This window comes from Alexandromys fortis, unplaced genomic scaffold (assembly GCF_014885135.2).
Source record: "Alexandromys fortis isolate MF-2015 unplaced genomic scaffold, M_Fortis_MF-2015_v1.1 scaffold_106, whole genome shotgun sequence".
Taxonomy (NCBI): Eukaryota; Metazoa; Chordata; class Mammalia; order Rodentia; family Cricetidae; genus Alexandromys; species Alexandromys fortis.
This window is the reverse complement of record NW_026067980.1, coordinates 2,063,662-2,082,787: the sequence shown is the minus strand read 5'-3', so window position 1 is coordinate 2,082,787 and position 19,126 is coordinate 2,063,662. Positions and strand designations below refer to the sequence as shown.

Below are 19,126 nucleotides of genomic sequence, written 5' to 3'. Positions count from 1 at the left end.
TAGCTCTTGTAGACAGGCTGGCCTTGAACTCAGAGATCCACCTCCCTCTGCCTCCCAAGTGCTGGGATTAAAGGTGTGCGCCACCACCGTCCAGCCTGATGCTTACATTTTCTAAACATAACATTTAATTTTGGCTTTTTACTAAAATTTTGCAAAATAACCAACAAAAGATTTGTCAGACATAGAATTGCACTATGAATTTTAATTGAAACCATTTGATCTAGGAGTGATGGGGCATGACTTTAAACCCAGTACTCAGGAGGGGAAGGCGGGTGGAATGCTGAGTTCAAGGGCCAGCCTGGTCTACATAATTACAGGACAGCAAAGGCTATGTAGAAAGAGCTTATCTCAGGAAAAAAAAAAAAAAAAAAAAAACAAACGAACAAACAAAAAGCATCACCACCAAAACAAAACCACTATTAAAACAGTTCAAAAACTCACAATAAATTGTGAAACTCTGAAAGTTAAAAAACAGGTGTGGTACATATACCCGTAATCCCAGCAGTTTGGGGTGCTGAAGCAGTGGGATTTTGAGCTTGGAGACAGCCTCGTCTACATAGTGAGAACCCATTGCAAGACTATATTAGAAAGAAAAAAAGTGCTACCAGTTAGGAGATTTTATTCATCATGTACACCTAAAAGAAGCATTGCACACTTATATTCCACTTAATCTCCATGGCAAGATTATGAAGAGATGGAATAAAATAGCTGTAAGTTAAAACCAGCTGGATCTCTACACAGCTCACGTTTTGGTTATGAAAGCCATTCAGCTCATTTTACAGGAAACGAAAGCAGGCGCTGAATCGTGAAAGCTCACATCAATTATTTTTAGCATGTCTCTTAACTTTTCTGTCCCCTGATTTCTTGTCTTCGGTGCCTAAGTCTTGAACAGGTAACCACTTCAGGGGATGCCGGCGATAGATTGGCCACGGAGGAAGTGTCAGCTAGATTAGAAAAGAGAAAAGGCAGCATTTATTTCTACCCAAAGTTTAAAAGATCAGTATGTGTAATGTCTGATCCCCAAATAACCACCATGCTAAAAATTAACAAACTGACCAGACAGGGTGTGTCAGGTGGTGAGAGCAAGCACGAAGTGTTTACACACACAGTTTTAAGAACTAAAAGAAAGATGGAGGCATAGCGAGCACAGTAGGAAAGCCTGCCTAGAGTAAGCTGCAAAAGGAAACTAGAAAGTTCTGCTCTTGGGTGGGAGAGATGGCTCAGAGGTTAAAAGCACTGGCTGCTCTTCCAGAGGTCCTGAGTTCAATTCCCAGAAACCTGGCTCACAACCATCTGTAATGAGATCTGGTGGCCTCTTCTGGTGTGTAGGTACACGTGCAGGCAGAACATCGTATATGTAATACATAAATAAATCTTTAAAAAAGAAAGTTCTGCTCTTCTGGCCAGCTCACACCATCTGACATTAATATTCTACTTTCCCAATAATACTAGGAAAGACGAAGACAGAGCTGATTCTGGTTCTCACTACTAGGTCCAACCAAGTTTCCCAACAATAAAATTGATGTTGCTACTAATACTCAAAAAGCCACAAATTTCTTACCAAACACGAGAAAGCAAATCCTGCCATAACTATGTAGACGGTCCACCCAAACTGTTCAGCCACGTACCCGTAGATAAACCCAACTATCTGAAAAGAGAACCAAGTATATTAAAGACGGAGGGACACGGGATTATGAGATTAAAGATAAAAATCAATACTTACTGCAGAAAAAAGAATAATCCCCTGAAACATCTGTTCTGCTAGCTTCTGCCCCTTGTAATCCTAGGGACGAAAGAGAAGAGGCGGCGTTGGTCCCATTACCAAAGGACTGATGTTCTTTTGAGGAACTCAGTGTTGGGACTGGCAGCACTCAACACCGGGAGTTTCCCGGTAAGGAAGCAAAATTTTGATTTCCCAGGGAAACTTTGGGCACCTTAACGGAGTATGGGTAAGGGAATCCTTTCTGGGGAAGAAAAGAGGCCCTAGGATCTTTGAGGATGTGAACCACACGCCACCCCAGTCGGTGCTCCAGCGCTCCAAAGGGGCCTGCGGGGACCTGGGACGCGCATCCTCACCATCTGGGTGGGCAGCGAACTCAGATGTTCCAGCATGATTGGCGGAGAAGATCGACAACAAAGCAGAGGTAGCCGATTCTTAAGGAGTACGGTTTGTGGGGCGCGACACCGAGCGTAGCTTGGTCGACCCGCTGAGCCCCTCAGTCCGACGGCCGTGGCCCCGGAAGCGGATGTGTCCGACGGGCACAGACGCCCTCTGGCCCCGCCCCGCGCCATCGCCAAAGGAGAGACGTCTCCTAAAGTTCCTGGAATCCAGCGCATTGCTCACGAGGACTGGGGCTGCGACCTGACCGGAGCATCGCACCGGTCAGTGCTACCGGCTGCCCAGAACCGCGCCTCGCGGGCTGTGCCTGCTCCTCCGAACGGCCGCCGGCACGCGCCGCGTCTCCATAGCGACGGCCTTTTCTCCGGGAGGACCGGGACTGCCCCGTGGCGCCTGCTGCGCGTGGCGCTCTGGAAGCGGAGCCACTGTCAAGCCGAGACCTGGTGGCACAGCGTGGTTGCTGCAGAGCTCGCGGGCCAGGGGGCCGCGGCCGGGGTGCGGCGGACGCAGGCAGCCCCGCGGGGGGGCCGGGCCTGGGGCCTGCGGTGCGAGCGCTGAGCTGGCGGGGCGGGCCGGGGCGCGGGCGGCGGCCCCTCCTCCAGGCGCAGGTAAAGGCGGCTGCGCCGAGCTCCTCAGGACTAGGATTCGTCTGACGCGGCTCTAACCTGGCGTGTCATTGCGTGGCGGAACCCCGGGACTGCCACTCCACGTCCCCGTCGCTCTTAAGAGTAAGGAGACCATTAATGACCCTTAGAATTAGGGAAGATAACCGAGCACGAGGCCCTGGCGGCCCCACGGTTCATGGAATGAGCCCCCACTCCCCCACCTAGAGGACCCCATATTCAGTCCAACTATTTGGTTGTTGGTTTCCATGGCTCTCACACTCCCTCCTGGTAAAGATCACCTAAAAGATTCCCTTAGCCCCTCCTTCAAGGGTGGTGTATATTTCAAAAGCCCGAGCTTTCCCCTTGTTAGTGAGCTAGATGGGGTACCCATTCTGGGGATCCGGCTCTCTGGGGCCATCTATCTCTGTAGACTCTGCCGTTCTTGCAGTCAGTGAGATGCTAGCCACTCTAGGCCGGAAGCTGAGTGGCTGCTGCCCGCATCTACCCATCCACCGAGCCACCAATTTTTCAATGATACTTTCCCTTATGGACAGAGTGTCCCTGATTATTAAGATGGCATTCTCTTCTTGATTGGAGACTGGATGCTCCTGAATTTGCAAGACTACCCAACAAATACCACGTGCCTGTTGTTCTTTGGTGGGGATGATCTTAGGCTCAGGGATTCAGCAGTAGATTTATATTTTCATTTAGCTCCCTGTTTCCATAGAACTTACATTCATGCGATACAAATCCGTACTTGTGACAATTTCATAATCGAGAGGGAAGTGTGAGATTCGTGGTGCAAGGAGAGGATAGTGGTTGGTGATCTCCACAAGAGCAGTTTGGAAATGGGAACAGACGTCGAAGAACAAAGATGCAAATCTTTTCAGTCCATTAGTATGAAGGAGGCAGAGTTCGATCCTGTCCATCCTCCACTCCCCTCTCCCGCCTTTAACTAACTGAAAGACCAGAACATGCTAGCATGCTGCGGGAGTGATCCGCCGGGAATGGAAAGATGTTTATGATGCTCCTACAAGCAATTGTAGGATACGGAACCGGCACCAGTGGGATAGCATCTTGTGCATATGTGTGGTCTGTAATAATAAGAGGGAAAATAAGCAAAATGATTGTTGAGACTGTGGCTATAAATACAGGGAGCGAGCGTGTTTGTGTTTTAAAGGTGGAAGTTAGCTAGAGAGATGATGGGAAAAGTACTTAGCACACAAGTGGAGGACCTGAGTTCAAGTCCCCAGTATCTGTTCAGTGCAGGCTGGGCATGGCAGCACACCTGCAGTCCCAGCACTCAGGAGGTAGAGATGAGCCCCTGAGAACAAGATGACTAGAAAGACTGGCAAGTTGGGGTTCAGTTGAGAGACTTTGTAAGGTGGGACATGAAAATCTGACTTCAATCTCTGACTCCTCCCCCCACATACACACACTCTCAAACATGCAAGCACACATGCATGCACATACGGTATACACATACACAAGCAAAAAAAAAGAAACGGCTAAAACATGGTGCAACCCAATAATCTCAGCACTGGGCAGCAGGATCAAAAGTTCAGGGTCAGCCTGGGCTTTAGGTGGAGACCGTGTCTCAAAAACAATAAGCAAAAAAAGTTTTTTCCTTAAAATTTCTTTCATAGTAATGGGCAATATCTGTCCTGGGTTTCCTCTGTGTGTGTTTGTGTGTGTGTGTGTGTGTGTGCTTATGAGGAGGCTTTTTTGTATACAAATAGTTTAGGGATGTAAAAGTTTTATAATTTCTGAGCAAATCACCATGGATTTGCATAGTGAAGAAAATTATACACAATTGTACTCTGGCAAAAATGTTGCTACTATATGAAATTTCGAGAGCTCCTAAACAAACCAAGGAACCCTCATTACCAGGAAGCACACCATTGATCAGACTTACTATGATAGCTGGTATTTTTCATGTAGGTAACTGGTAGAACTTAGTGTTTTCTGTCACGTGTATGTACTTAAGTGCATTCGGTACTTGCTAGAGGTGTGTTTCTTATGTTCTGCTAACTAGAGTAGATCAGATACATGTGACTTCCATTCCATATACAATGTTACCTGTAACTAGCATCACTAGAAGTTGATGAGACAAACCATTGCCTTTTGTACCAGCAACTAGCTGGGGATGGTTGGAATGAGATTGTTGTATCCAGTCTTGGTGAAATTTAGCTCAAAGCAGGCAGATGTTAAGGCTTTATTGAGTGGCTCCCAATGTGCCAGTTTCTGTAGGTCAGGCTCAGCCTAGGATGTGATAGAGACAAAGAGCGGGACATATGATGTGTGTTTTTATTTTTGTGTGTGTGCATTTCCATGTGTGTAAGAACACAAACGTGGAGGACAAAGGTCAGCCTCGGGTGGTGTTCCTTAAGATTCACCAGGAATCGTGCAGTCTTCATCTCAGTGATGGGGGGTACACACCCTGCTTTTTTTTTTTTTTTTTGAAGGCTGTTCTCCAACTTTATTTGAGATTCAGTAGGTTAGTTCTCATCCACATTGACTGTCTGTAGATTTTTGAATGTGGTAACAGGCACGTAAGTTACCAATGTGTAGAGTTTGTTTGGTGAGTCCTCATCCTCATTATGTTTTCTGGACAAACGTACCCGGATACGATATGGAACATTCCTTATTCCTTTGGCCCAGACGGCTTTATTGAGCCTGGTATCAATCCGCACATCTGGAGTCCCCATCTCCTTCATGGCAAATTTCCGGTTTTCTTTGAGTGCCCTAGGAGCACGCTTCTTAAAGCCCACGCCATGGATGCGCTTGTGAATGTTGATGGTGTATTCTCGGGTCACCACCTCGTTGATGGCAGAACGGCCCTTCTTCTTCTCGCCACCCTTCTTTGCGGGAGCCATCTAAAAAAATGCAGGCGACAGGGGGGCTTCTGCTGGGCCCAAGCTGGAAAGGACGGGCACGAGGGATTGTGGGAAAGAAAGCCGCGTCGCGAGTATCCACACCCTGCTTTATATGGAGTTTCTGGGATCTAACTTGGGTCCTGACATGCACAGCGAGCTCTTAATGGGCTGAGCTCTCTTCTCAACCCACAGCTGTGTTCTTAACTTTAAAAAAATTTGTGTGGGGGCTGGAAAGCTAGCTCAGAGGTTAGGAGCAGTGGCTGCTCTTCCAAAGGACCCAGGAGTCAGTTCCCAGCACCTACATGGCAGCTCAGAACTGTCTGTAACTCCAGTTCTAGGGGTTCTGATGCCTTTACACCAATGCACATAAAAATAAAGCTAAATAAATTATAAAAAGACCTTTTTTCATTGTTGTTACATACATATACTTACAATACATATATACATATTAAAAAATTTTGTGTGTGTGTGAGAGAGAGACAGAGTGAGAGTGAGTGCGGGTGCTGTGGTGCGCACGGGGAAGAAGAGACAGGCAGCTTTCGGAGTCAGTTCTCTCCGTGGGTTCGAGGAGCGAACTCTGTCATCAAGCTTATCCTGCAAGCAAACACCTTTACTCACTGAGCTACCTTGCCAGTCTATAATGCGTATTTTTTACAGAGGAAGTTCATTGGTGTGATATGTTTTATATATACTGTTCTAAAAAGGAACGTGTTCATGTGTTTTAGCTCTTTCTTTGTAAGTCTGAATTACATTGCCTCAAATGTGTAATATGACCCATGGTCCTATTTAAAACAGAACGCCTGCTTTTATAAAGACCTTGGGAAGTTAAATGCCTGATGCACACATAGTGTAAATTAACTTTCTCAGCAGTGTGGTTGGCTGAAAGTCCTTTGTCAAATAAACACCCCTGTCTACATGTTTAAAGACCACTATGGGTGAATTTGTTTAATCAATTTAGTTTCATAAATACATATTCCACAGTCTTCTCCATTGAATTGTTTTAAGAAAGTAAAGGTGTCAGATGAGCAGAGAGGGCCTAGAAAGCACCGGTGTGGATACCACTTTCTTAATACTTCGTCACTTCATCAACAGAGATGAATCTGGGTTCTGTGTGTTGTGCATGCAGGTGTGTAGAGCCCAGAGGAGGGCCTCTGGTGTCCTGCTTGATCTCTCTGCTTACTGAACCTGGAGCTAGGCCGGTGGTCAGCAAGCCTCAGGATCCTCCAATCTTTGCCTCCCTCCCACAGTGACGAGGTCACAGATGTGCATGTGACCATGCCCAGTTTTTGACATGGGAGCTGGGGATATATGTTGAAATAAGAAGCCCGGCGGGGCTGCGTCCCCAGCACCCCAGCCGCCTGCTAGCTTATGCCCGAAATAACAACACACAAACTGTATTCATTTTAACACTGCTTGACCCATTTCTATCTAGCCTCTTCTAGGCTAATTCTCACATATTAATTTAGCCCATTTCTAATCATCTGTGTAAGCACCCCAAGGTGCGCTTACCAGGAAGATTCTAGCCTACATCCATCCTGGGTCGGAGGAGCTTCATTGCGTGCATCTGCCCGGGAGAGCAGAGCATGCCTCTCTGTCTGAGGCATCTGGCTCTGAGAGGAGCTGCATTACTTCTGACCTCACTTCCTCTTCCTCCCAGCATTCTCTTCTGTTTACTCCACCCACCTATGTTCTAACCAATAAAATGGGCCAAGCCAGTTTCTTTATTAGCCAATGACCTTCCTCCATCAGATATGAGCACAGATACATCCTCATCCTTAACCCAGCCCGCACCCTTACCCACTAAGCTGTGTCCTCAGCCTGACTTATTGTCCCTTAAAGCAGATTTTTATGTGTATACACAATGCCTACTTCTCTCTGTGTGTACCATGTGCATGCAGTACCTGCAGAGGCCAGAAGGTGTTGAATCTCATGGAACTATCTAAAGCTATGTGGTCTCAAATGTCACTTGAAAGCACTATGATCATCATAAAATTTTCAGACTCTGTACTGGAGAGTTGGCTCAGAGGATAAGAATACTAGCTGCTTCCAGAGGTCTTGAATTCAATTCCCAACAACCACATGGTGACTGATGCCCTCTTCTGGTGTAAAGGTATGCAGATAGCGCACACACATATATCTATATATCTTTAAAAAGGTTTTTTTTTTTCAGGCTCCAGATTGGGCTCTTGAAAGTTAATAATTTAGAAAAAAGTGTCTGGATAAGTATTTTTGATGACCATTCTCATGTCCTTACTGACTTTGGGGACTTTTATTTTATAGGATTAGTATCTAATGTTTGTATAAGACAGAAGAAAAGGATGTCATTCCGTAAAGGTATGTTCTCCCTCTCTCCAAATTCCATTGCTTTTATACATAGACCAAAGCCAAGAGATGTAATACAGGTTCCCTCTGTTTCAGTGAGCATCATCATCTGGGTCCTGGCTGTTGTTCTCTTCTTACTGGTTTTGCACCATAACTTCCTCAGCTTGAGTAGTTTGTTAAGGAATGACATAACAGGTATGGGAACCTTTACTGACTCTGCACTACTGTCTGTTGTCCCACATTGTAACTGATAGCACTGTGTAAAAGAAAAAAAGAAAGGAAAACTCGCTTCTTGGGCTTAGAAAGACTCTGAGGCAGTGTAAAGGGGCAGAAAGCCAAAAGAGACCAGTGACCTCAGTAGAGGGGGCTGTTAACTTCAAACAGCAAAGGACAGACACAGCAGGGAGGGGGTGTCTGCAAAAAGAAGGAGGGGATACTTGCAGGTTACATAGGAGGTTTGGGAAATGGAAGTTAAATGGAGATTCAGGGGCTGTGTGCAAGCTCTGCTTCCTGGAGCTGTTTGTCCAGACAAGGCTGTTTGATCTTTGGTAATTGCTTTGCTCAGGCTGTCTGGATAAGGTGGACAGCGAGTAACTGAGTTAGGCAATGGCCGTAAGGGGGAGGGGCGTGGGCACTCCTCCCGCTCTTGTCTCTGTGGTTAAGTCTTTTTTTTTTTTTTGAGACAGAGTTTCTCTGTAGCTGTAGCTTTGGTGCCTGTCCCGGAACTAGCTCTTGTAGACCAGGCTGGCCTCGAACTCACAGAGATCCGCCTGCCTCTGCCTCCCAAGTGCTGGGATTAAAGGCGTGTGCCACCACTGCCCGGTTTGTAGTCAAGTCTTTAGCTAAGGACTTGATCTGAGAGAATATTCCTTTCTATCAAGTCAGAGACCTTAAATTGCATCAGGTCAGAGCTTTAGAAGTTGCGTCCTGGTATCTGATGCTTGTCTTTACCCTGCAGTGTCGATAAATCTGTCACTTTCCTTTAACTTAGCGGTCACAGCAGTAGGACTTTGTGATAAAACAGACATCAAAGTCTTATCGGCTGATTAAAAACCATTCTATTGTATAATTACGTTACAGTTATCTAGTTGTTCATATGATTCTACCCTGGTAATGTAGGATATTTGAGGCTTCGGGGTGTTTGTAGATATCTTTTTGTTGTTTTCTGTTGTTTTGAGACTGGATCTTATGGCTGAGCCTGGCTTCAAACTCACTATGGGCTGTTCTTGAATTCCTGATCATCCTGCCTCAGCTTCCATATGATGGAATTAGCCACTGAGTCCCAAATACCTGGCAGCCACTTCCCAAATTACTACACTGAAGCTTATATTACTTATAAATGCTTGGCTGATAGCTCAGGCTTCTTACTCACTAACTCTTACACTTAAATCAGCCCATAGTTCTTACCTATGTTTAGCCAAGAGACTTGGTACCTTTTCTCCACCCCCCCCCTTTTTTTTAAAAAAGATTTATTTATTATATATTCAGTGTTCTGACTAAATATATGCCTGCAGGCCAGAAGAGGGCACCTTATTTCATTATAGATGGTTGTGAGTCACCATGTGATTGCTGTGAATTGAACTCTGGAAGAGCAGCCAGTGCTCATGATCCATCTCTCCAGTCTGGTACCTTTTCTCAGTACGGCATTCTCATCTTGCTTCTTTGTGTTTGCTGGCAACTCTCAGACTCTGCTTTCCTCTCCCCAAAATTCTCCTTGCTGACTCTGGCGCTGAGTCTCTGCCTGCCCAGCTATTGGCTAATCAGCTTTTATTTAGCAATGAGCATAATCCACAGCAGATGGAATTTCAGATGCGAACCACAATGTCCTTGTTTTCAAAAATGATTTTTGAGGCTAGATGTAATGACACACCCCAAAATTCCTAGCAATTGGGAAGCTGAGGCAAGGCAAATAATCATGAATTTGGGGCTAGTACAGGCAATAGCAAAACTTTGTTTTAAAAAATAAATACACATATGCCGGGTGGTGGTGGCACACACCTTTAATCCCAGGACTCGGGAAGCAGATCTCTGTGAGTTTGAAGCCAGCATGGTCTGCAGAGCAAGTTCCAGGACAGGCTCCAAAGCTATAGAAAAACCCTGTCTCAAAAAACCAAAATAATAATAATAAAATAAAATTACACACTCTCTCTCACTCTCTCACTAGTGGATAGCAATCCAACAGTATGTACCATGGTATACCCATACCCACACATCATATATACACATGCACACAATAGTAAGTGGTATTAGGAGGAAGTACAGGCCATCTTTGGTTATGTACCAAGTTGAGGTAAGCCTAAGCTACAGAAGACTCTTTCTCAAAAAGGAAATAAAGTCAGAGTTAGCTCGTAACTTTAAGCCCAGCATTTGGAGGCAGAGATAGAATCATTTAGTATTAGTTGAATAAGTTATTTCACTGACACGAGAAACTACTAAAAAATTTTGACCTGGTATATTTTAGTTCCTTTCTCAGTATTTGTATTTTTATATGTATTTGAGATTATACTAAACTACATGACAACCTTTTCCATGTAATTTTTATCATAAGCATAAAGTAAACTTCAAATATGTATTTAAGACTTTGTGTAATTTTAATGCTGTTAAGTTTATTTATATCCACAGAAGATACATTTTCTTTTTTAATAACTTTCAGAATTTGATGGCAATCCCACAGTGAGAACTTCATTACATGCAAGACATACATAGACATAGATATTTTTCTAGTTAAAATTTACGTGCTTTATTCCTGGTTGTAACTCTAGGGCTAGACATTATCTAGTATATACTAAGACTCAGTGTTCATTGATAGCAGAGTGAATACACAGCTGTCCTGTATTCATAGGACTGGCTGTAGGACCCAAATCTTCAGATACTTGGATCTTTTGCATCTAATTGCACAAAACTTGCATATAACTGTGTACATTCATTTTGGTTTTGGTTTGTTTTGTTTTTTGTTTTTCGAGACAGGGTTTCTCTGTGGTTTTGGAGCCTGTCCTGGAACTAGCTCTTGTAGACCAGGCTGGTCTCGAACTCACAGAGATCTGCCTGCCTCTCGAGTGCTGGGATTAAAGGTGTGTGCCACCACCGCCCAGCTGCCAGATTATTTTTTAAAATTCTTCCACTTCTTTAAAAGTGCTTATGTATGTGAAAACACAGTTTTCTATTGTATGCTTCAAAATTAATGAGTCCCTTATTGTAAATTAGGGGCTGGAGAGATGGCTCAGAGGTTAAGAGCATTTCCTGCTCTTCCAAAGGTCCTGAGTTCAATTCACAACAGCCACATGGTGGCTCACAACCATCTGAAATGGGGTCTGGCGCCCTCTTCTGGCCTGCAGACATACACACAGACAGAATATTTCATAAATAATAGTAATAATAAAAAGAATAATAAGTAAATTAGCCAGGTGGTGGTGGCTCACACTTTTAATCCCAGCACTCAGGTGGATCTCTGTGAGTTCGAGGCCAGTCTGGTCTTCAAGAGCTAGTTCCAGGACAGGCTCCAAAGCTATAGAGAAACCCTGTCTCGAAAAAACCAAAAAAAAAAAAAAAAAAAAAAGAATAAGTAAATTGCTACTGTAATTCTCATGTTATCTCCTTCTATGTCTTGGATTGTAGTGACATTTCATTTGTATTTTTATAAATAAAGCTTGCCTGAAGATCAGAGAGTAAAACAGCCCCAGTGATCAGCCTTACAGACCAGACAGTGGTGGCACAATTTTTTAATCCTAGTAGCCACACTAATTTGCTATAGAAACAGTGCTGTAGTGGTGCACGCCTTTAATCCCAGCCCTAGAGAGGAATATAAGATGAGAGGAGACAGTTCTCTGACAAATTACTCCTGAAAAAATACAAAGAGGAGATTCTGTCTGTCTGTCTGTCTGTCTATCTATCTATCTATCTATCTATAGTTTTTTTTTTTTTGTGTGTGTGTGTGTGTGTGTGTTTTTAGTTTTTTTTTGTTTTTGTTTTTGTTTTTCAAGACAGGGTTTCTCTGTAGCTTTGGTGCCCGTCCCAGAACTAGCTCTTGTAGACCAGGCTGGCCTCGAACTCCCAGAGATCCTCCTGCCTCTGCCTCCCGAGTGCTGGGATTAAAGGTGTGTGCCACCACTGCCTGGCTTTTTTTAGTTTTTTTATAAAAATTATTTTTTAGCTCAAGATTCTATTTATTATGTAGGCTATAAAATGTTTACAAAAAATTAGACCCCAGAAGGTGCAAATTAGGATAGATTGATAATAAACTCTTTTTTTAATTGATATTTATTGAGCTCTACATTTTTCTCTGCTGCCCTCCCTGCCTCTCCCCCCTTCAACCCTCCCCCAAGGTCTCCATGCTCCCAGTTTACTCAGGAGATCTTGTCTTTTTCTACTTTCTATTTCCCATATAGATTATATCTATGTAAGTCTCTCTTAGTGTCCTCATTGTTGTCTAAATTCTCTGGGATTGTGGTTTGTAGGCTGGCTTTCTTTGCTTTGTGTTTAAAAACCACCTATGAGTGAGTACATGTGATAATTGTCTTTCTGTGTCTGGGCTACCTCACTCAAAATAATGTTTTCTAGCTCCATCTATTTTCCTGCATAATTCAAGCTGTTATTTTTTTCTGTTGTGTAGTACTCCATTGTGTAAATGTACCACATTTGGCACACACCTTTAATCCTAGCACTTGGGGATTATGCACTTGGGATTATGCAGAGACTAGACAGCAAATGATAAGCTACCTCTCCCAGGACTTGGCAATTAACCCAATTTTTTTTTTCACTAAAGATACCATTGCCCCAACCCAGACATCAGGAAGTAAATTTAAGAATATGACACCCACATTCCTAAGAGGTGGGGTGGGTGGTTTTTGGTCATTCAATGGGTTATGGATATTTGTCATTGTTTGGGGGGTTGGTTACAAGTTATTATTGGTAATGGTCAGGAAAAAGCTAAACACGGAAATTAGATTCCTTGTTTTAAAAAATTAGTTCTTGTTTTGAAAAGGAAAAAGGGATATAGATATAATAGGATAAAAGGGTAGATTATTGAATCTACTCTGAAAAGAAAAAAGGGAGGATATAAATATGGTAGAATGAAAGAGTAGAGTATTCAATCTACTTTTTAAAAAACAACTATTGGTTTTAAATGCTTTACATTGTATTGGACTTTTGTATATTGATACAAATTTATGATAAATTTTGTTGGAACATACTGTACATACTTTTCTAATTTTGTTCAAGGTATTGTGTACCTATCCAGCTCATTTAACAATGTTATGAAATTTCTAGTCTTTGGAAGTTATTATTACCAACTGTTTAGGATAATAAGGAAATGCAGTTAGTAATTATTTACCTATAATAATCAAACTTGTAGTCACATTAGGTATATTTTAAAGGTCAAACAAAGATATATTTTAGATAGACAGGTCATCTTCAAACACTTCAGTGATCTACAGAATATATCATTTAAGATGTTTTAATAAGCTCTCTCTCTTTTTTTTATTATGACAATGAGACATGTCTGTTCCTGGCAGCACCAATCTACTTCAGAGACGATGATGGGCATTGAAGATACTCCACATGGAGTTTACTTTCTTTGTGGCAAAAATAAATGCCACACTGGACAAGAAAATGCCCTTGCCTTGGCTGCTGACAGTATGCTATCCTAATTAGACAAGCAGGACACAAAAGAAAGTTACTGCCAAACATTGTCAAGACAAGGCAGGATAGCCCTTTAGAATATCCTGTTTCACAGAAAAGTCTGTCAGATAAGCTAGGCCTGTAGGCTGAAGATGGATGCCAGAATGTTGCAGAGGAACTTTAGGTGACTGTTCAGGCAGCCAGCATTTTCTGTCATTTCTCAAATTCTTTAGAAGTCTCCTGCATGCACTTCCTGCTTACTCAGTTACTATTATTTCCTTCTTTGGTCTCTGAGGGAGTTAAAGACTAGATATAGTTTTCCTTGTTTACCAGATACAGAAAGCAAGTTATGGTAGAAAGTAAATTAGGTACAAGACTTTGGACTCACCAGGATAGGATAAATTATGGGATATTTTCTCTGTATTTGTCAAATGCACTAGACACTATTAATGTATTTATTACTTGCATAAATTATATATAGTCATGGTACTTATTGTATATAGTTTTCTTATATTTGTTATAGCCTCCTTTTTAATTTTGGACAAAATCTGGAAATGTAATGATATTTCATTTGTATTTTTATAAATAAAGTTTGCCTGAAGATCAAAGAGTAAAACAGCCCTACTGGCCAACCTTACAGACCAGGCAGTGGTGACACACACCTATAATCCCAGTAGTTACACTAGTTTGCCATAGAAAATGGCGGTAGTGGTGTACACCTTTACTTCCAGCCCTAGTGAGAATTATGAGAGGAGACAACTCTCAGACACAGGCTCATTCTGAAGATTCCTGGAGGCAGGATCGCCATTTCATACTGAGGTAGAGGTAAGAGCCAGTGGCTGGCTGTTCTGCTTTTCTGACCTTCAGGTTGAACCCCAATATATGTTTCTGGGTTTTTATTAATCATGGTGCACTGGACTCTGTAGAAAAAAAAAAAAAAAAAAACAAACCAAAAAACCTTGCTGGGCAGCTAGGTGGTAGTGGTGCACACCTTTAATCCCAGCACTTGGGAGGCAGAGGCAGGTGGATCTCTTGAGTTTTAGGCCAGCCTGGTCTATCAAGTGAGTTCCAGGACAGCCAAGGCTACATAGAGACAACCTGTCTCAAAAAAAAGAAAAAAAAAAAAAAAACAACTTGCTGGACATGGTAGTGCATACCTTTACTTCTAGCACAGTAACTTTTTTGAGGCTAACCTGGTCTACTTAGCATGTTCCAGGCCAGCCAAGATTATATAGTAAAACTCTGTTTCAAAGAACAAAACAAACAACAAACCCAAGCGAAACAAAAATTCCTGAGATTGTGTCTCAGTGTTTTCCTTGTGTGTTCTTTTCAGATTCAGGAATCCTGGGGCTTCAGCCCATAGACTTTGCCACAGATGTTCATCAACATCCAGTAAATGGGAGACAAGAAGAGATTCCTGTGGTCATTGCTGCCTCTGAAGACAGGCTGGGTGGGACAATTGCGGCCATAAATAGTGTTCATCGGAACACTCGCTCCAATGTGATTTTTTACATTGTTACCCTCAACAGTACAGCAGACCATCTCCGGTGAGCACTGCTTTCCTAGTGATTCTGCCTCTGCCTGATGCTCTTCACCAGCCCACTGCTGAGCCAGAAACCATTTACAATATATTATGATGTCTTCCTGTTTTACCATGCACAAACACACAGAGTACAAATATTTTTTCCATGTGATTGAGTCATGTCTCTATGGCAAGAGAAATGATAATTTATATCAGGAACAAAACTAGCTGTCAAAGTCACACTGTTAATTCCGCAGTTCTTTTAGTATAGGTCTAATGTTTGGCAACCTGACTTTCTGATAAGGGAAGCAATATATTGTTTTACTCGTCTTAGCTTCTTAGAGATGCACATGCATAAAGTACTGGGTTCAGTTCATAGTGGCACATGCCTGTCAACCTAGCACTCAGGAGGTAGAAGCAGGGCGGTCAGTTCCAAACACATCCTTGACTACAAAGTAAGTTTTAAGGGCCGAGTGGTGGTGGCGCACACCTTTAATCCCAGCACTCGGGAGGCAGGAGGATCTCTGTGAGTTCGAGGCCAGCCTGGTCTACAAGAGCTAGTTCCAGGACAGGAACCAAAAGCTACAGAGAAACCCCGTCTCGGAAAAAAAAAAAAAAAAGACAGGCTGGTGTGTATGAGACTGTCTTAAAAAAGTTAAAAACAGAAATCTACAAAACTTATTCTAAAAAGCAGCTTGTTTAACAGACTATCAGAATTCTAAGTATTTCTCTCCTTATGGTTTTCTCCATGGTTCACATTCATTAAAATTATGTTCTTATTCTTGAAAATCTCAGAACCCATTCAAGATGTAGAAACACACTGCAGGTTTATTTATTTTTTTGGTTTTTCGAGACAGGGTTTCTCTGTGGCTTTGGAGCCTGTCCTGGTACTAGCTCTGTAGACCAGGCTGGTCTCAAACTCACAGAGATCTGCCTGCCTCTGCCTCCCGAGTGCTGGGATTAAAGGCGTGCGCCACCATCGCCCCGCACACACTGCAGGTTTAGAATGGACTCAGAAGTGTGCTTGGGCAGATAACATTGGCTGTCCCTTACATTGCCTCAGTCAGGTGGGTTAGTTTCTTAGATTCATCACAGGAAATAATCATACAATAGCTGAATATTAAATGCTAGTTTTATTGACAACTAGTTTTTACTACCATTATGATTTGACTCAATTTTTGGAAGGGTAAAAATTCTATGACCCAGCCGGGCATGGTGGTGCACCCTTGTAATCTCAGTATTTGGGTGGTTGAGGGAAAACTGTGAATTCACCGTTACCTTGGGCAGTGTAATAACTTTCTCCAGAAATGAAGTCCATTTTTTGGCAGGGTGTTGTCAAGTCTAGATTTTTTACAATAAAGTTTTGGGGGAAGATTTTCCCCTGTGGATTCTTGGCTGAGAAGAAACTTTGATGGGAATGCCTTCATCTCAGTTGAGGAACCCCCAGTATTAGAGATAAAGAACTTCAAACATCTAGTGTATTGGGTTTCTCTTACATTATGCCACTGTTAGAAAAGCATAGAAAGATAAGGCTATACTTGAGAAACATGACTATTTAAGACTGAAGTGTGTTTTTTCTTTATCAGGTCCTGGCTTAACAGTGTTTCCCTGAAAAGCATCAGGTACAAAATTGTACATTTTGACACTAAACTTTTGGAAGGGAAAGTAAAGGAGGATCCTGACCAGGGGGAGTCCATGAAACCAGTGAGTTCCATGTGTCTGTTTCTATAGATGTATTTGATTAGAATACTTGCATAATTTGGGCACAGTGCTAATTCTCTAGGGACCAAATCTGGGCAGTTCCAAGAGTTCACTGACTGCTTTTACAAGGGTTCTGAGAACATTTTAATAGCTTTTACAGAGCCCAGCTATTGTATCCTGTGCTGATGCTTCTTTCCTTTTCAGTTAACCTTTGCAAGGTTCTACTTGCCAATTCTGGTTCCCAGTGTAAAGAAGGCCATATACATGGATGATGATGTAATTGTACAAGGTACCAAAGAATGAGTTTTATTCATCTGGATTCTGGGCTATAAGGGTTGTCATATGGTGAGCATTAGGCCATTGGAAGTGGGAAGAATAGATTGCAGGGTAGTGGCACATGCCTTTAATCCCAGCACTCAAGAAGGCAAGAGGCAGGTGGATCTCTGGGTTCGAGGTCAGCCTGGTCTACAGGATGAGTTCCAGGACAGCCAGGACTACACAGAGAAACACCATCTTGAAAGAAATGGGTTGGGGGTAGGGGAAGCAGAAGGAACAAAATCTCATTTCACTTTATCCATTCCAGGTGACATTCTTGCCTTGTATAATACACCACTGAAGCCAGGACATGCTGCTGCATTTTCAGAAGATTGTGATTCAGCCTCTACTAAAGTCATTATCCGTGGAGCAGGGAACCAAGTAAATTTCTGCAAACCTTACTCCCTATGAATGCTTGAAGTGTTAAATCCAGGGCTCAACTTACATTAACCAGTTACTTCACTAAAGATCGCATGCCTACTTTTCTGTAGATTCATTTATGGACTTTACAATCAACTAAGACAAACTCGATCCCAACTGCTGTATTTGTTGAATCTCCTACATTGCTTTTGCTAATAACTTGAGAATTCTTAGTTCAACTACTCCTTTACTTGCTATATAAGTTTTTAAGCAGCAAATATCTCACTTGTGTTTTCAGTACAATTATATTGGCTATCTTGACTATAAAAAGGAAAGAATTCGTAAGCTTTCCATGAAAGCCAGCACCTGTTCCTTTAACCCTGGAGTTTTTGTTGCAAACTTGACTGAATGGAAGAGACAGAATGTAACTAACCAGCTGGAGAAATGGATGAAACTTAATGTAGAGTAAGTATTTAACTAGTTTATCTTTTTAAAATAGTCTTTACCAGAAGTTGGTCAGTACTCTTCATTGACATTCTTTCTTTCACCAAGAGAGGGACTGTACAGTAGAACTCTGGCTGGCAGCATCACCACACCTCCTCTGCTTATCGTATTTTATCAACAACATTCCACCATTGACCCTATGTGGAACGTCAGACACCTTGGTAAGTGTTAAGTATGCAAGCTGGGCATGGGTAATCCTAGCACTTGAGAATGCCAAGGCAGCAGTACTATCCCAAGTTCGAGGTCAGCCAGAGCCACTTAGCAGACATCAAAACAAAGACAGCTGCTGATTTAAGCTAATCAGAAATTGGTAATTAAGAACTCTTCCTTAGGGATGTCTGTACCCAGTATTTCCCTTAAGGTTTCTGCAGCTTAGCATGACATTGCTTTGTCTTACTAGTAATCATTTGGCATTTTTAAGGTTCCAGTGCTGGAAAACGGTATTCACCCCAGTTTGTAAAGGCTGCCAAGTTACTTCACTGGAATGGCCACTTCAAGCCTTGGGGAAGAGCTGCTTCATATGCTGATGTTTGGGAAAAATGGTATGTTCCAGACCCAACAGGCAAATTCAGCTTAATCCGAAGACATATGGATGCCTCAAACATAAAGTGAACTAGAATTTAAGCTTAAATACACTACTCAGGAAATCCTGGAAGACACATGTGGGAAGTTAACAGTGTCAGGCTTGCTTGAGTCTCTCTGTAGCAACCCACAGAAAAGGGGTGTTTCAGCTGGGCAGAGATGACAAATTGCTTCCGTGGCTGTCAGCTTCCCAGATGACTACAAATGTCTCCATCTGCCTACCAAATGCTTGCTTACTACATTGTTGACTGACCTCAAGGACAAACTGATAAAACCAGTACTAGTTCATCTATCTGCTGCAGTTAGGAACTGCAGCTTGGTTTTAATTTTGTAACCTGTGGCTCAGTTTGTAAATAAAATGTTTTCCAATAAATCTTTGCTTCCAGAGAACAGATTCTCTTCCATATATTGAATGTAAATACTGCTGCTCTTCTAGAGTTCAGCTTCTATCACATCAGGTCACGGATTATTCTAGTCCAATGTAGTCCTCTAGAGCCTCCATCCCATTTGCATATAGGCCACCCCTCTCTGTCCCCACACACATTTTTTTTGGATACAGTTTCCCTGTGTAGACCAGGCTAGCCTTGAGCTCATAGATCTGCCT

The 19,126-nt window shown here is 42.7% G+C and overlaps 3 protein-coding genes across 6 annotated transcripts; 1 reads left to right on the top strand and 2 right to left on the bottom strand.

The window, feature by feature from the left end:
- Positions 1-602: 602 nt before the first annotated feature.
- Positions 603-2,337, bottom strand: Spcs1 (signal peptidase complex subunit 1). The gene is made up of 4 exons (XM_050158167.1): positions 2,077-2,337; positions 1,724-1,783; positions 1,562-1,648; positions 603-944 (listed from the first exon to the last, which is right to left on the bottom strand). Exons 1-4 carry the CDS (start codon positions 2,335-2,337, stop codon positions 819-821), a joined length of 534 nt encoding a protein of 177 aa, XP_050014124.1. The 3' UTR covers positions 603-818.
- On the top strand, positions 2,282-18,916 carry Glt8d1 (glycosyltransferase 8 domain containing 1). 4 transcript variants are annotated; one of them, XM_050158165.1, is made up of 10 exons: positions 2,282-2,382; positions 7,881-7,934; positions 8,019-8,117; positions 14,872-15,085; positions 16,647-16,764; positions 16,966-17,050; positions 17,345-17,457; positions 17,735-17,901; positions 17,989-18,101; positions 18,362-18,916. In XM_050158165.1, exons 2-10 carry the CDS (start codon positions 7,919-7,921, stop codon positions 18,550-18,552), a joined length of 1,116 nt encoding a protein of 371 aa, XP_050014122.1. In that variant the 5' UTR covers positions 2,282-2,382; positions 7,881-7,918; the 3' UTR covers positions 18,553-18,916. The 4 variants fall into 4 exon arrangements, with proteins under 4 accessions (XP_050014122.1, XP_050014121.1, XP_050014120.1 ...); XM_050158164.1 differs by lacking the exon at positions 2,282-2,382 and adding an exon at positions 2,596-2,727; XM_050158163.1 differs by lacking the exon at positions 2,282-2,382 and adding an exon at positions 2,703-2,847.
- LOC126511166 (60S ribosomal protein L31-like) lies at positions 2,856-5,739 on the bottom strand. The gene has a single exon (XM_050158168.1). It carries the CDS (start codon positions 5,598-5,600, stop codon positions 5,223-5,225), a length of 378 nt encoding a protein of 125 aa, XP_050014125.1. The 5' UTR covers positions 5,601-5,739; the 3' UTR covers positions 2,856-5,222.
- Positions 18,917-19,126: the final 210 nt, after the last annotated feature.

Bases quoted from the DNA above. Each gene is read 5' to 3' on its own strand.
- Glt8d1 (XM_050158162.1), top strand. From the start codon at position 7,680: ATGGTGACTGATGCCCTCTTCTGGTGTAAAG. The intron at 8,118-14,871 runs GTATGGGAACCT...TGTTCTTTTCAG, and splicing joins GTTAAGGAATGACATAACAG to ATTCAGGAATCCTGGGGCTT. The intron at 17,902-17,988 runs GTAAGTATTTAA...TCTTTCACCAAG, and splicing joins TGGATGAAACTTAATGTAGA to AGAGGGACTGTACAGTAGAA.
- LOC126511166 (XM_050158168.1), bottom strand. From the start codon at position 5,600: ATGGCTCCCGCAAAGAAGGGTGGCGAGAAGAAGAAGGGCCGTTCTGCC.
- Spcs1 (XM_050158167.1), bottom strand. From the start codon at position 2,337: ATGCGCTGGATTCCAGGAACTTTAGGAGACGTCTCTCCTTTGGCGATG. The intron at 1,649-1,723 runs GTAAGTATTGAT...TTCTCTTTTCAG, and splicing joins GGATTATTCTTTTTTCTGCA to ATAGTTGGGTTTATCTACGG. The intron at 945-1,561 runs GTAAGAAATTTG...TTTCTAATCTAG, and splicing joins GATTTGCTTTCTCGTGTTTG to CTGACACTTCCTCCGTGGCC.